The sequence below is a fragment of the Paramormyrops kingsleyae genome, chromosome 2 (genome assembly GCF_048594095.1).
Source record: "Paramormyrops kingsleyae isolate MSU_618 chromosome 2, PKINGS_0.4, whole genome shotgun sequence".
NCBI classification, from domain to species: domain Eukaryota; kingdom Metazoa; phylum Chordata; class Actinopteri; order Osteoglossiformes; family Mormyridae; genus Paramormyrops; species Paramormyrops kingsleyae.
In genome coordinates, this window is record NC_132798.1 from 22842393 (window position 1) to 22857500 (window position 15108).

A 15108-nucleotide genomic window follows, 5' to 3' on the forward strand; every position below is an offset into this window, starting at 1 on the left:
TGGCTGTTTGCCTCGCGCTCTCGTAGTTTGTCACATCGATGTAGGGCAACGACGCCGGCCGATTACTGCGGAAGCCGCAGATGCAAAATCACATGCCCCTCCTCCCCCCGGCGCGGGCGGCTTCCATCTCGTCAAACCACGGCGACAGTGTCGTCACTGTGAAGGCTGGCAGTGCAGTGTTGAGCGGCAGGTGAGCGGGGGGGGGGGAGCTTTCACATTATCGTCTCGTCCCTCGGGGAAACAGAGAGATCAGAGGAAGATGGGTCACAGCGGGAGAGCAGGAAAAAACTCTCATTAATCCCACGCGGGAAAAAAACGAGTTTAGAACCCCTATTAGACAACATCCCCGTCTTTTTCAAACAGCAAGGCATCATCTTCCTGTTGGAGATCTGAGATGGTAACCAACCATGCACAGAAACTTTACATGAGAAGATATGTTTTTGCTGTTTTTTATCCCTCAGAATGTGAATAGTTTTTGTGCTGAATGTGAATCATGTATTGATATTAAGAGCTGAAAAACGTGTATCGGCAAGCCTATCACCACATGTAAATAGTGGCCGTTTGGAGGACTAAGGCAGAGGGCAGAGTTTTAAGAGGTCAGAGTCTCAGACGCAGTGATACTCGGTCCTCACCGCAGAAACCTACGCACGGGCGGAACCACCACCCGACGGATATGGATCAAACACATCCGGAGCTCCGGACGCTTCCGGGAAGCACGATGCTACCACAGCAGCACCTTTCAGGACACTTGGCCCAATTACTGTTTTCATGTCCCCCAGTGTGCTACAGAGCCTTCGAACTGGGATCCCAGTGGGACCCGATCAAACACGGTCACCTTGCGATGAGCGAAATGCAGGATGAAAGCTGAGCAGCCAGTGTGGCCCCAGCTTTGCTCTGGAGAGCCGCCAGACGATCATGGGTGACATTATGATGGGGAAAAGAGCTTGTGAGGCGTGGAGCCCCCAGCAGTTACACGGGCACACTGAAGGTGCAGCAATGGAGTAAAATGCGTGGGAAGCTAGGCGGATGGGATAAACGCATAAATCAGGAGGAAAACGCTGCTAAATTTAACATTGTGCCATTAGCGGAAAGGGGAAGCACATGTTAAGATCTCCAGACGTCCAAGACCAGATCAGTCCGAGGGAGAAAGAGCTTTACATAATGCTAAAGTTAAATCACACATTTTAGGAATTTTCAGATGGATAATAGTTATTGTTCCCTAATAATGCAGTATCCTTTTATGCAGGTGTATGAATTTCATCCAGTTTTTTCCGAAAAGCCCAGCCAGTTGGGAAGCCTGGCTTAACTCTGATGGTAAATGCACAACAGCTTGACAGGAAGCAGTTCAATGTTTATACAACCCGTACATTGTCCAAACAACATAGAAACCACCCAAAGAGTGTGAGCCGTAGACCAAAAACGCCACATACCCACACCAGCCAAAAGGTGGGAAGTCCGGTGAGAGAAAGACCCCCCCCGACACGAGCCTTTATGACGGCCCAAGGAAGGCGGAGACTCTTAAAACATTAGTTTCCTTTCCCGTTTCTGTCTGAATGTCTCCATGTCTTTTTTTTTTTGTAATTCATTTGTAATTCATCTCAGACTCTTCATTTCTGGCCTCACTTGCATCCCTTTACCACCACAGGACCTGATGAGCCAAACACCATCAGTGGCTAATTTTCAGCAATGCTGGAATAAAAACATTTATTATATATATATATGTAAAATAACACCCGAGTTAAAGCATGAACGTTAGGACATCACTTGAAGTTTGCATAATTTGGCATAATTTCATGCTTAGCCTTGAGGTCTATCCACATAAACTGTCCAATCTGAGTGCTTTAATACTGCTCTATAACATTAGAATATGGAAACTACTGATTTGGAGATTCATCATGAACATTTGATGAAGGCACTATGCGAGTTATGGCAGACAGCATTAGCATCTTCATGGGGTTCATCTTGAGGAACGTGAAGTACAGCAAGTATCACAAGCCCGGGAGCTGGATGGGCGTTAGCGCAACGGTCATCATGGACATGGACAACCTGTGCTACGAGCCGCTCTGGGGATCTTGTCACACAACGGGCAATGCTGCCGGCAGATGGTTTTAATAACCGGCAAATGGAACACATCCTAATATGGTGCCCTTGACCGGCAAGGAGATTAATGCAAAACGGAGTGGCGAACATGCTGTACTTATACCGAAAAGTACTCGTTTTTCATTACCCAACAGGTTAACAAGCGTCTGTGAAATACTGCGAGAATCAGAAAGCTATTCCGTAGCAGTGAAGGATGAAGCGTGCTCTGAACACACCGATAAATGAGTAAAACCATAAAACGCTTTTCTAGTAAACAAGACAGAAAGTCGCTCTCAACAGCCTTAAGTCCTGATTGCTTCTGACATGCCGCTTCCCAGAGTAGAGACATACTTCTACCGGCAGAAGAAAGCGCGAGGTCCTGAGGCCACGTCTCCGTGCCCTCGGCCTGTGGAATAGACACTGCAGGTGTTTTATTTAAAGGCTTGTCATCTCCGGCAGCCCGTGTTGACTTCTGCTCACCCCGAATGCTACCTGCAGATTTATCTCAAGGACCCCTTCAACCGTGGCCTGACTGGCACGTTCAGGGGCTGGACCGTCACTCTTCGGCAGTGTACCTACTTGGCAAAAAATGGCTTGTTCAGGAAATGTGTCGCCAAAGAAATTTAATTTGGGATGAGTAAAATCTCATGCATCAAATCCACAAGCTTCCAGTTTTGTGGTGTGATGTTATACCCAGATTACAGAAATCATCAGTAACACGTTTAGACCTTGGCAGCAACTGTTAGGAGCAATATTTAGTCCATTTTGGCTTCTGATTTTAATGCTAAAATGTTTTAGACAAAGGGACACAGGGAAATTAAAGCTGAGGACCGACCTTGAAGCAAACCAGGAGAATCACAAGAGGACCCACAGTGCTTAAGGGAGCCAGTATTCTCACAGAGCAGGCCAAGCCACCCTTTAAGTATAAATGTCCTGCAATGGGAAAACTTTAAACATTTTAACTAGTTCAATATAATGAAGGAATCTGGTATAAAACTCACTGTATTACACACAGTATCTTTTCACCCGTCTGATATATTTGCCCGATTTTTTATTCAATTTTGAAGCATATTTTATAGAATTTTGCCTCCTGGCTACCCTGATTGGTTTGCAACAAATCTCCAAATAACAGAAATAACAAAAGAAGAAAGAAATTAGCCACACAATCAAAACATCAAATCCTGACTTCCAAGTTGACTTATTTTTTGTAATCCGGGATGCTGCAAGAATTTCAGGAACCTATTCTAATATCGCGGCCTCTTTCTGGTGCTTCTGAACACCGTGGCCCAAGAGAGAGCTAACGGAGAACCCACGGAAGATCCAGGGTCAACAACCGCAGCTGTTCCGGTTCCTTAAGGGCAGAGGTAAGACGTTTCCCTGCAGCCGAGCCTAAGTATTCTTAACTTGGATGCAGTGAGCACATTTCATCAAAACTGCACTGGGGAATCATTACTGTACGTCACAACTCAAAACCCCATTGCAATTAAACACGCGTGCAAAAGAGCACTTCAAGGATCAAGGTAACACCATAGAGGAATTTAATAAATTTAGACACAGACTAGAAAAAACAGACAAAATGCATTTTGTATTAAAGAAACAATAACAACTAGTAACAGGTTGTTTCGTTCAACTGTAAGCGTACATTTTTTTTGTTCTTTTTTTAGTCATAAAATAGTGTCTTAACAATCTATTCAATACCAAAGCAGAACCAGTAGTTCTTACTGGATGACATGTTCCAGAATTGCTACGTACAGTAGAAAACCATAGATGTCTAAACATCATTTAAATGAGTTATGTTATGTATTATGCAGAGGACGGCGGGACCCAGTTATACAGAGCCTGGCACGATACATAGGCTAAGAAATTCTGCTATGATTACACATTCTTACGATTCTGCAAAAGGAAATTTGTAAATTTATGTACAGCTGTTACATGTTAACCTCATGCCCGTTATATGTTAATTAGAACACTTTAGAGATCTGGATGCAGTGATTTTTCTATGTAATTCTCTTTCTTGCAGCCAAATCTCCAATCAAACTTCAGCAATCCTTCTCCACATGAGCTCAAGTTTCAGACTGCACCAAAAGTGGTGATTTATTGGGGGGTGAAAAAAGAAACATAGATCTGGGGAAACACAGAAGCGACAGCTTTGATGGAGTCTCCCCTGCTCATCATTCTCCCTCAAATCAGTTGGTCTCAGCCGACTTTATCAGAGGTTCTTAGATGGAGTTCAGTCATGAATACTGAGCATTCAAGACACTGGTACCTTGAAGAAACGTCCTTTAAAGAACTTATTACAATACAAATGCCCCCACCCATCAGATGCGATGCAGACAAGTGACTGTTTTCAGCCTGAATGTATTTCTAAAATATAAATAGCAACACATATTTTTTATCGTTTTTTTTCTAAAAATCACTTTGGTATTCTACCACTTCCTGCCAAAGTCGGTAAATGTCTTGTACGCATCATTTGAGGGCCACCGCATTTGATCACATCACAAGATGGCCGCCTTTGTTCGTCGCCGACAAGCGCATATTCGCAAAGTCATCGTTTCAGGTCACAAATGAGAGCATTTTGCAGACAGGCAACACGACTCGGTTCACACGGGAATAAAACAATTCACCACAACGAAGAAGTGAGGCACTCACTGCACTGAGGGCACGGCTGCCTCGATGACTGGAAAGAACGCAGAAATTCATCCTCCATGTGAAAGAAACTTTTCTTTTTTTTTATTATTATTACTATTTTTTAATCCTGTTTCTGCTGACTAGGAGTCTAAAGCAAAAGCCATGAACAATCCCGTAACTGTTCCGAAATGCACGCCCTCCACAAGTCATGTGATGTCGCATAAATAGTCGCATAGGTATCAGAAATGCACACAGACGCACGCATGCACGCCCACGCATACACTTACAGATGTGTACGTGTTTGTAATCTATACATACATACCTGTCTGTGCAGCCCAAAAATAATAATAATAAAAAAAATAAAATTAAAATAGAAGAGAAAGTTGGCAGGGACTGGGTTAGGATTATACACACCATGTTTAGTATCAAAATCTGCAAGAGCACCCAAAGACCCTTTGCATTGCGACAACACTGAAGATTCGGAGCCAGGGCAGGGTTCATGAGACCGATGGCCGCTTGGGCCTCCTTCCAGGCCACACCGCGGAGACGCCACACGCATACAAACACCGGCAGCATCATCGGGCGGCACCTGAAGGACTGGGACGGCAAAAAGGTGGAATCTCAGCCTCTTATTAGGTTACTTTGTGTTTCGGTGGGCTGCCGGAGGGTTTCCACGACAACGGCCAGAAGCGACATTCCTCTCCAGACGCATCTTTGCGAGATGACGCCGTGTAAGACTCGGTTTGATTTGGAATCCTGTCGGCATCCCGCTGTGGCTTCTGCTCGAAACGGGGCCAGTTTGCGGTTTTACTCGCTCCCCACTGCGGTCTCTGCTCGAAACGGGGTCGTCTTGCGGTTTAACGTGCTCCCCACCGCGGCTTCTGCTCGAAACGGGGCCAGTTTGCGGTTTTACTCGCTCCCCACCGTGGCTTCTGCTCGAAAAGAGGCCGGCTTGCAGTTTACGCAAATCCACCCGTGCTCCTAGAGCCCCTGCAGATGAGTGCAAACTGGGCCCGTAACTCTAGATCCTACTACCAAACGCGGAGAAACACCAAAACCAATACGATATACAGCAGTACCAATATGAACAACTTCATCTATAGCAGCAAAAGGCACTGTACATCAGCAGATCCACACATGGGGTCTTTTAAGCATTCAATACACAGACTGTTCCAGAAAATAAAACAAAAGAAAAAAATAAACAAACAATGTGCTATTTACAGACAACTGCCAAGGAACATGTATCTTCAGGAAAAAATTTAGAAAACAAGTCCTCTGTAAGACATCTGCAGGAAGTTCCAAGCCTGGAGAAGGTGGCGGCCAATCACACGGCTAATCCCCGTCACGTGACGCAGGTCCACCTGGAGTGCTGCTTCTGCTGTTTTGCGGCCGTCTTCTTCCGTTTATCTCCCCACATAGACATGGAGACCAATCAATCCCCTCTCCTCCATTGCAGGCAGAGCAATCAATCTCTGTTCTCCGATCCACACGGGGGGCTAATCGATGCCCGCTCCCCTGTCTGCAGGGAGACCAGTCGATTCCAGAACCCCCCCTGCCGTCCTCCAAGGTGCCGTCTGGACTCTGTGAAAAGGGAAGGTAATCCGGCTCCGTCTGGCCCAGCTCTCTAAACGTTTCGCCTGCACGTGGTGTTGGTGCTTTCCTCCACATCTGGGGATGGACGACTGCTGAAAACCTGCAAGTTGGGCAGGGAGAGTGATTAGCTACCACTTACAAAACTGACCAAAAGCCACCATGTTTCATTGCATCCATCTCTACTAGTTAAACAGCCTTCATGCTCTACTACTGGTAGCTCATTACCACCGGAGAGGCAAGAACAGCATGTAGCTGAAATGTCCCTCAGACACAGTGACCTGTCACACACTGACAATACAGCTTGTATGTGTGTAGTTTCTGTATAACAACAGAGCACTGATACACACACCAGGGCTCACAACGCACTTGATGCCTGAGAGTGTGCGGGAAATCAGCGCGTTCGGCGTGACAGTCCGCTGGGCGCCGTCTTTCCAGATGCCCACGGAAGCATTCATTATCGCGCTCCTAATTGTACGAATCTCCAGCCGCCATACTGGCAAAGCCGATGTTATTACAGCGGTGAAATGCTTCACTTACAGAAATACCCTTTCAGCTCGCACTAATCATCTCTTTCCCATTGTTGTACTAGATGTTCGCTGTCACTGTAATTGCTTTAACCTTTATTCAGTTCAAAATTCATTTCATGAAAGTTAAAGAGCAAATGTGAGATTGTTATATATAAATGGATGTGGCTGGAAAGATTTTTCAAATGGTAATTTACTTTCCAGAACTGACTGAATCTGGTAAGCTGTCATGTAAATTTGGCTCTTCGTATGTGGCAAGCAGTAATTAGCACGTGGTAAACAAGTAGACATCTATCTCTGCTCTCTCTTGTGCTATATACTGTTATTCGGGGCATTTTGTGTGCGTCTGCTTAAGACTCCAACCAGCAACTGAGATTTAGGGGTGCAAAACTGTTTATCCTCCGTTACCTTTGGAAAACAGTCCCGAGGTAACTTAATATAGACAGAGGCTTACACAAAGCAAGTTCATATGTGAAACTGGGGGAAAATGTCATCTGATTTTCATTCTGTTGGGATGAACCTGAAGAAAGAGATATACATGCATAGTCCTTCTGTGTGTGTGTGTGCGTGCGTACATGTGTGCATGAGCGTGTGTGTGCGTGTGTGTGTGTGTGTGTGTGTGCGCGTGTGTGTGCATGAGCGTGTGTGTGTGTGTGCATGAGCGTGTGTGTGTGTGCATGAGCGTGTGTGTGTGTGTGCGTGTGTGTGCATGAGCGTGTGTGTGTGCGTGTGTGTGTGCATGAGCGTGTGTGTGTGTGTGCGTGTGCGTGTGCATGAGCATGTGTGCATGAGCGTGTGTGTGTGCATGAGCGTGTGTGTGTGCGTGTGTGTGTGCATGAGCGTGTGTGTGTGCGTGTGTGTGTGCATGAGCGTGTGTGCATGAGCGTGTGTGAGTGTGCGTGTGTGTGTGCATGAGTGTGCGTGTGTGTGTGCGCATGAGCGTGTGTGTGTGTGTGTGCGTGCATGTGTGTGTGTGCGTGTGTGTGTGCATGAGCGTGTGTGTGTGTGTGCGTGTGTGTGTGCATGAGCGTGTGTGTGCGTGTGTGTGTGCATGAGCGTGCGTGTGTGTGTGCATGAGCGTGTGTGTGTGTGTGCATGAGCGTGTGTGTGCATGAGCGTGTGTGTGTGTGTGCATGAGCGTGTGTGCATGAGCGTGTGTGTGCGTGTGTGTGTGCATGAGTGTGCGTGTGTGTGTGCGCATGAGCGTGTGTGTGTGTGTGTGCGTGCATGTGTGTGTGTGCGTGTGTGTGTGCATGAGCGTGTGTGTGTGTGTGCGTGTGTGCATGAGCGTGTGTGTGCGTGTGTGTGTGCATGAGCGTGCGTGTGTGTGTGCATGAGCGTGTGTGTGTGTGTGCATGAGCGTGTGTGTGCATGAGCGTGTGTGTGTGTGTGCATGAGCGTGTGTGCATGAGCGTGTGTGTGTGCGTGTGTGCATGAGCGTGTGTGTGCGTGTGTGTGTGCATGAGCGTGTGTGTGCGTGTAGCACAGGCCCCACTTGCAGACGTACCTTCCCAGTGGGCTGAGGCCTCACACAGATGTGTGCAGTTCCACTGAAACACTCATTTAAAAAAAAAAGAAAAAAAGTCCTTTATAAATAAATAGCTTAAAGCCGCTGTACAAAGCCAAAAGGGGTTCGTTTCCAGGCCGAAGGAACCGGCTCTCCTCGCCTCTGAATCAGAGTGTGAAAAATTTGGTATGGCGAGTGACGGGCCCAGGGTAATGTCGTGGGGATTGGGGGGAGCGGGGCCTCGTGGGGACCGGTGTATCTGCCAGTCGGTCCGCGCTGAAGGAAAAGTTGGGTCTTATAGAAACAAATATAACAAAGTGCTTTGACGGGGCTTCTGTTGTCTTCAGTTGTAACTCCTCCCCCCCACCCCCCCACCCCCACCTCCCTGCCTGTCTAATAAATAACTTCATAGACTGTGGCTTTCTTGTCCCCGGAGCCCGTGACGATGTATTTGTCATCGACGGAGATGTCACAGCTCAGCACGGAGGACGACTCCTTGGACTGGAAGGGAGAGAGGAAAATATATCAGTCTCGTGGGGAGGGGGGGTTACACGTCTGTGCTGCATTTGTCCAGACTTCAGCATTCAAAGAGCTTAAACAGCAACACATGGTGAGAAACCCTATCTCTGTCCAGACAGAGCGGGCGTGTGACCGGCCTGCCAGAAATAAATGATTTAATAGACTATTTTCTTAGTGGTCGCTGGCAAAGCCGGCCGTTTAAATTCAGCACGTTCAAAACGACCCGTGATTCCTGGCAGAGGGGGGAAAGTGGTCTCAAACAAGAGTAAAGCAGAAACACAGATAATCCCAGCCCCCGTCACGGGCCCCTCCTGTCCCCTCGCTCGCGTGCTGCAGTCTCCCTCGGACAGAAGGACTCATCTTAATCTTCTCTCGCCTGCATGCATAGGAGTACTTCTCAGTTCACTTAAGATGGTGGTGATTGTCCCTAAGCGCTGACATCCTGAAGAACGTGGATAAGTATGCCGTACAAGGCACTTCATAATCTTCCTTGAAAAACTTAAGACAACTTAATCGGAATAATGACTATCGGAGGTTCACTCGGCCAGCTAAAACGGTTTCGGTAATTATTTAGTTTAAAACTACACATCCATCATCCAGACCACTCATCAAGTGCCATTTCATGGAGAGGCATGCAAATTCACCACACACTGAGCTGGGGGTAGAAACCGAACCCCCAGACCTACAAGTATGGGCTACAGTCCTACCCAGTGATTCAATGTGCAGCCACTACCTCACCAGCTTCCCAGTAAATACCTACAAAACTGAATCAAATTAGTTCACTAGGCTGCCTAGTGATGAAAATAAAAAAGAAAACATTAAAACATACCACAGTGGGCAGAGAAGCACATTCTGTTTCTGTTAGCAGCATACAGTTTCGTAACATGGATCTATAAATGATCATTCTCTTCACTTAGATTGCATCATGTGCTAGTTTTTCCCTACATGATTAAATGATGTGCCTGTACCAGCTCCTTATACAGCACTGGCTCTTAGCTGGGATACACCAGCTCCTTATACAGCACTGGCTCTTAGCTGGGATACACCAGCTCCTTATACAGCACTGGCTCTTAGCTGGGACACACCAGCTCCTTATACAGCACTGGCTCTTAGCTGGGACACACCAGCTCCTTATACAGCACTGGCTCTTAGCTGGGATACACCAGCTCCTTATACAGCACTGGCTCTTAGCTGGGATACACCAGCTCCTTATACAGCACTGGCTCTTAGCTGGGACACACCAGCTCCTTATACAGCACTGGCTCTTAGCTGGGATACACCAGCTCCTTATACAGTCCTGGCTCTTAGCTGGGACACACCAGCTCCTTATACAGCACTGGCTCTTAGCTGGGACACACTAGTTCCTTATATAGCCATGGTTCTTACCTGGAATATACTGGCTCCATACGGTGTCCTCCAGGCATTAAGGAGGTTGTCCTTCCCAGTGCTAACAAACCATTTACCTGTGAAAAGTCAGACAAAACAGGGATCTCGTTACCACACAACTCTTCCGCAAGTTAATCGCACATCGGAGCCAAGCAGGGTCTGCTGCAGAGCTTTCCACTCACACACAGTAATTATGCCTCTGAGGCAAAAGAAGACCGTTGTGCTAATATGGAGAAGAGCAGGATGCAGGCTGGTTGCGATGGAGAAGGACCGCTAGCAGCAAGCAGCTCAAAATAAGTGCCCATATCCAGATTTATTAGGTTTTTGGAGCGTGAGGATTAAACAGCAGGTTCTTTGGGCAGCTGGAGTAGTGACCAGTACCAAGGTCACGCAGCACCCTACACATTAGCAATGTGATAACTTCTATGAAGCATTGGACCCGACATCTGGGTACCTGTCACACAAATCCCATGTGACTTCCCAGGGGTGACCTAATGCAGTCATCTGCATGCCCAACATTCTGGAGTACAAGCCAGCTTCAGATGGGAGCAGATTGGTGTGGAGCAGTCCAGCGAGATTTCCAGAACAGATGCATTACGAGAGTGATGGAGTCTAAGGGGGACCATGGTTTGTCACAGTGACAGAGTCTGTCTTTTGTAGGGAGTCGTCCCTATCCAGTGCCCGCCCAAGAGCTGCTTGGAGCAGCGGCGAGACCGAAGGGCATCCTCTCTGAGCACAAGGTGCCGATCTCCCTCTAGAACTTGTGGTGAACATTAGGGAGCCCATGAAGCCCTTTCTGTTGCAGTCAGACAGTGTTTTTGGAGCAGCCCCGCGGTACGTACTGGAGTGTTTCACACCAACTTGCGCGGATTACCGGGAATTACTGTTATCTCTATGGGGAGAAGAGAAGAGGCTAAGCTGTGATTTGCGGAAGCCGCAGCGGCGCTTAGTTCCGACATCGTCCCTACAAACTCTACTCCGACTCCAGCCTTTGATCAGGGGAAATCGGAGCCCCTTGATGGCGGTAAACATCCAGCCTGTGCGACTCATTTACTGATGATAACGAGTTAATCCAATCAACTGCGCGTCAACAGGGCCCTGCCAGCCCCTCAATTACCATTCTTGTCCCCGCACTACCATCGCCATGACAACCGCTGGTGTTGTCCCCACCCACCCAAGCACCCCTGGGGCCAACAGGAGGGTGGCTGGGCCTCACTTAAAGCCTGGTAATGAAGGCATGATACTGAAAACAACACCGCTGCCTGCAATGCTGCGCAAGCCGCTCAGGACCCGTCAAACATGTCACCGAGTCAAGCCCGCAACAGAGCCATGGCAACGGAAATGTGCGAGCAATGCCCGAAGCGATGGAAAAAGGCATACTTGTCAGAAAATTTGTGAAAGGTTGTGAAAATAAGCAAATAATTAGGCTAGAGTTGCTCTTAAATGACGCATAAGCTAAAACGGCAAGTAACTGTTTTCACTGCCAAACCATAGTCCAATCACACAAATACAATGTAACAATAGAGCTGGTGCATTAAACTACCAACCAGAATCCAATTACAGGACGTGGATGAGTCCATTAAGTGAGTTTAGGTAGGCTTTGCTTTTCCACCAGTTCACAGTCACAGTGTATGGGCTTGTTTTCTTTGAGATATACCTGATCAGGGAAGCTACGATAAGCGTTAAATCCCACAAAAACAAACTGCAGCCCACATTCAGGACAGAGTATAGCGCTGACTGCACCTCTCATTAAAGCAAGAGCACTTACTGTACACTGACCATAAGTCAATAATCAACCGTGTTACTCGAGCTGTTTAGGTAAGTAAGTAAGTAAAGTTTATTTATATAGCGCCTTTCACAGACAAAAAGTCACAAAGCGCTTTACATACATTAAACAAAAAGCTTTATCTGGAAGAGTCACGGGATCTTACCACAGTGGGCAAACTTGAGGGACAGCACACAGCTCTCGTGCAGGTGCAGCTGGTACTTGTCCGGCTTGGTGACGTGCAGGACCTCCACGTTGCTGTTCTCCATGCCCACGGCCAGCCACTCGCCGGTGGGACAGTAGCCCAGGGAGAAGATCTAGAGATGATTTCAGAGTGTGAAGAAAAACGTTAGCAGGAACCATGGCAAAGCGTGACCGACAGAGCATCCAACGCGACCTACTGAGAGGCCATGACAGCTTTTCTACAGAAACACTGGGGTGTTTTAGATGAACCCCCAATGGTGAAGACCCATCAGTCTTGACCATTGATGAACTAACCAAATACTACAAATCTAGGTTGATCTCTCTACCAAACTTTGAGGTAAAGTGGGGGGGCCAGGGCGTGTGAGGGGACGGGGCCCTACCTGGGAGGTGAAGTCGTGCTGCTGGAGCTGCCGGCCCTCCCTCAGGTCCCAGGAGCGCACCGTGTTGTCCAAGCCCCCCGTCCACAGCTTGGTGCCGTCGTTGGAAATGTCAATGCAGCTGGCTCCGTCCGTGTGGCCCTGAAACTGCCTGATTTCGCACAAAGAAAATCTTAACGACGCTTAATGAAAAACCCTTTGCTATGTATTATAAGAAATTAAGGGGTTTTTTCTTCCCGCATTTGTAAACAGCAACAGAAAAAAACAGCAACCTAAAGCTTTTACAGAGTGTAGCTATTCCTCCATTAGTTAACTGCAAATACTGAAATTTAACTTAGATCTATATTTTAAATTAAACTGCATGTTTACAATATCTGGCCTCTGTGGAAAAACCTTAGAAGTTCATATTTTTGTAAGAAACTGTGCAGAGGTCACCTTGACCTGATGGTGTACAAAAATAGGACATGCCAAAAAGTATTGTGGGCAGGGCCGGATCTTCAGGGGCCCTAGGCAGGCACACAGCCAGAAATAATTTTTTTGGGGGGGGGGAGGGGGTGGGTGGGTCCCCTCCATATGTTTCAGTAACCAGGTAGGGGGGGTTGGGTTTTCCTCACAGATTTTGCCAGCCCCGAGTGTGGAAAGGCCACAGGATCCGCCACGCTCTCACCTGACCAGGGTCTGGTTGTGCAGGTCCCACACGGCGATGTTGCCGTCGCTGCAGCAGGAGAAGCAGACTTTGGAGTCGGGGCTGATGGCCAAGGCGTAGCAGGCGGGGGCCGAGGACGTGAGCTCCGCCTTGATGCGCGGGGTGGGGGCGGCCAGGTCCCAGATGGACAGGGTGCTGGCCTCGCCGCCCACGATCAGGGTGCGGCCGTCGGGAAGGAGTCGGCAGGACCGGATGTAGTTATCCCTGTTCTGTGGAGATGGAAACCTTTGTCAGTCACTCTCAAGGGGGGACAGGAGTCCATAGCATTACAGTTATACCTCATACCCTTAATGACCGAATCCCATTAAAGCGAATGATGGATTAAATGAACGTTGGCCAAGTATCCAAAAGGAAATGTTTATGCGCACAGACTAATATATAAAACCCACCATTTATACACACGCAGGATAATTTAAAAAGAAAACGTGTACACACACTACACAGTATATAACGAGCATGTAAATAATATTTAATTACACTTTTGCACAGTAAGAATTTCAGCCTTAATTATCACTGCAGAGCAAAGACCAAAGGCAAGAAGGTACCACGCGGTTAACCTGCTAATAGACTAGAACGGAGAATACAAAGAGAAGCTGATTAAATATTAAAGTGAACAAGTGGGGCTTGTTTGAACGCAGCCGTGGAATTCATTCGCAAAAGCAAACCTTTTGTCGCCCTGCCGGCTGGGTGCACACAGAGAACATCGGAAAACGGGTCACAGGTTCTTTGTGAGCACCCAAAAACGCACAGTGTCAGCCTGGCGCTCAGTCCCCACGGCGATCCTACGCCGAGCAAAGCCTGCTCTCCTGTCCGTGAGCTCGGTATACTCGCTACGTCACATGAAGACCTTCAACCAGAAGCACACATCCGGCCCTCAAATCATTCTGGCTGTTCATTATGAATCATCCACTGACTGAATTCCTGTCAATCGCGGAATGACCCCTCCCCTCCTCTCCCCCCCCCCGTCACGCAAAGACCCCCCACGCTTAAAGCTCTGCCAGGTCAGTGCCAATCAGGGTGCCTTTGTCCCCGCTGTTCCTTTCCCTTGACTCTGCAAGGAACCAGCACCGGTTCCTGAATGACTATGACCCCCCCCCCATCATCCCCCCAATATTCACTCTCACAATTTCACAATTTTTGGCATCTAGTAAGATCTTAACAAGATGGGCCTGGATATTCAAGAGAACGTCAAGGTGAACAAGGGGAAAGAAGGCAACGAGAGAAATTAAAAAGTAATAAAGAAAAAACAAACTAGACCCAGCGTGAATCAATCCAAGGTTTCCCCAAACTGAAAGCAGCCAGGAAAAGGTCACCCAACGTCACAGGCGTCACTGAAAGGCCATGACGTCCGCTTTGAAGGGACAGGCATCTTGCTTTCATCCCTGACTTCCTGCTCCCCTGTCACCCCAAATCACAGCATGGGGGGTGGGGGGGAGTAAACAGGATTCTGCTTTTTTTTTTTGAATGCATATCCCAGCCAGCAGGTGGCGCAATGGCCGAGGAACCAGAATCACATGCGAGGCTGAATGTTCAAATGAGTTACAACACCTGCTGTATCCCTCACAGAAGGGTGGTCTGAACTTGAATGGCTTCTCTAAATACTGATAGAAATGGACTGAAGGTTGAGGAAGTAGCCCCAGCACGTGCTCTGCTGTGAGGAATCGTCCTCCACTCACCAGGCAGTCGAGCTGGGATACGGGGCTCTTGTTGCCAGGGTGACTGATGTCCCAGACCTTGACGCAGCCCTTGCCGCCCGTGTAGACGTGCCGGGTGGGGTTGCTGATGGTGACGGCGCACACCACCTCGCCGTGGCTCAGCGT

General features: G+C 47.9%; 1 protein-coding gene and 1 long non-coding RNA gene across 10 annotated transcripts in view; both read right to left on the reverse strand.

The window, feature by feature from the left end:
* Window positions 1-3600: 3600 nt before the first annotated feature.
* On the reverse strand, window positions 3601-8704 carry LOC111839206 (uncharacterized). The gene is made up of 2 exons (XR_002837053.2): window positions 8332-8704; window positions 3601-6400 (listed from the first exon to the last, which is right to left on the reverse strand). It is a non-coding gene; the product is annotated as an uncharacterized lncRNA (long non-coding RNA).
* Window position 8705: 1 nt separating this feature from the next.
* Window positions 8706-15108, reverse strand: part of LOC111839205 (TLE family member 4, transcriptional corepressor) — a 44370-nt gene continuing 37967 nt past the window's right edge. For all 9 annotated transcript variants that reach the window (XM_072708088.1, XM_072708083.1, XM_072708086.1 and 6 more), the window contains exons 15-20: window positions 14965-15108; window positions 13250-13497; window positions 12586-12733; window positions 12168-12318; window positions 10237-10313; window positions 8706-8832 (exon numbers count right to left, since the gene is read on the reverse strand). The exon at window positions 14965-15108 is cut by the window's right edge and continues 106 nt beyond it. In XM_072708088.1, the coding sequence (XP_072564189.1) occupies window positions 8725-8832; window positions 10237-10313; window positions 12168-12318; window positions 12586-12733; window positions 13250-13497; window positions 14965-15108 (876 nt within the window). In that variant the 3' untranslated portion in view covers window positions 8706-8724. The remainder of the gene's footprint in view (window positions 8833-10236; window positions 10314-12167; window positions 12319-12585; window positions 12734-13249; window positions 13498-14964) is intronic.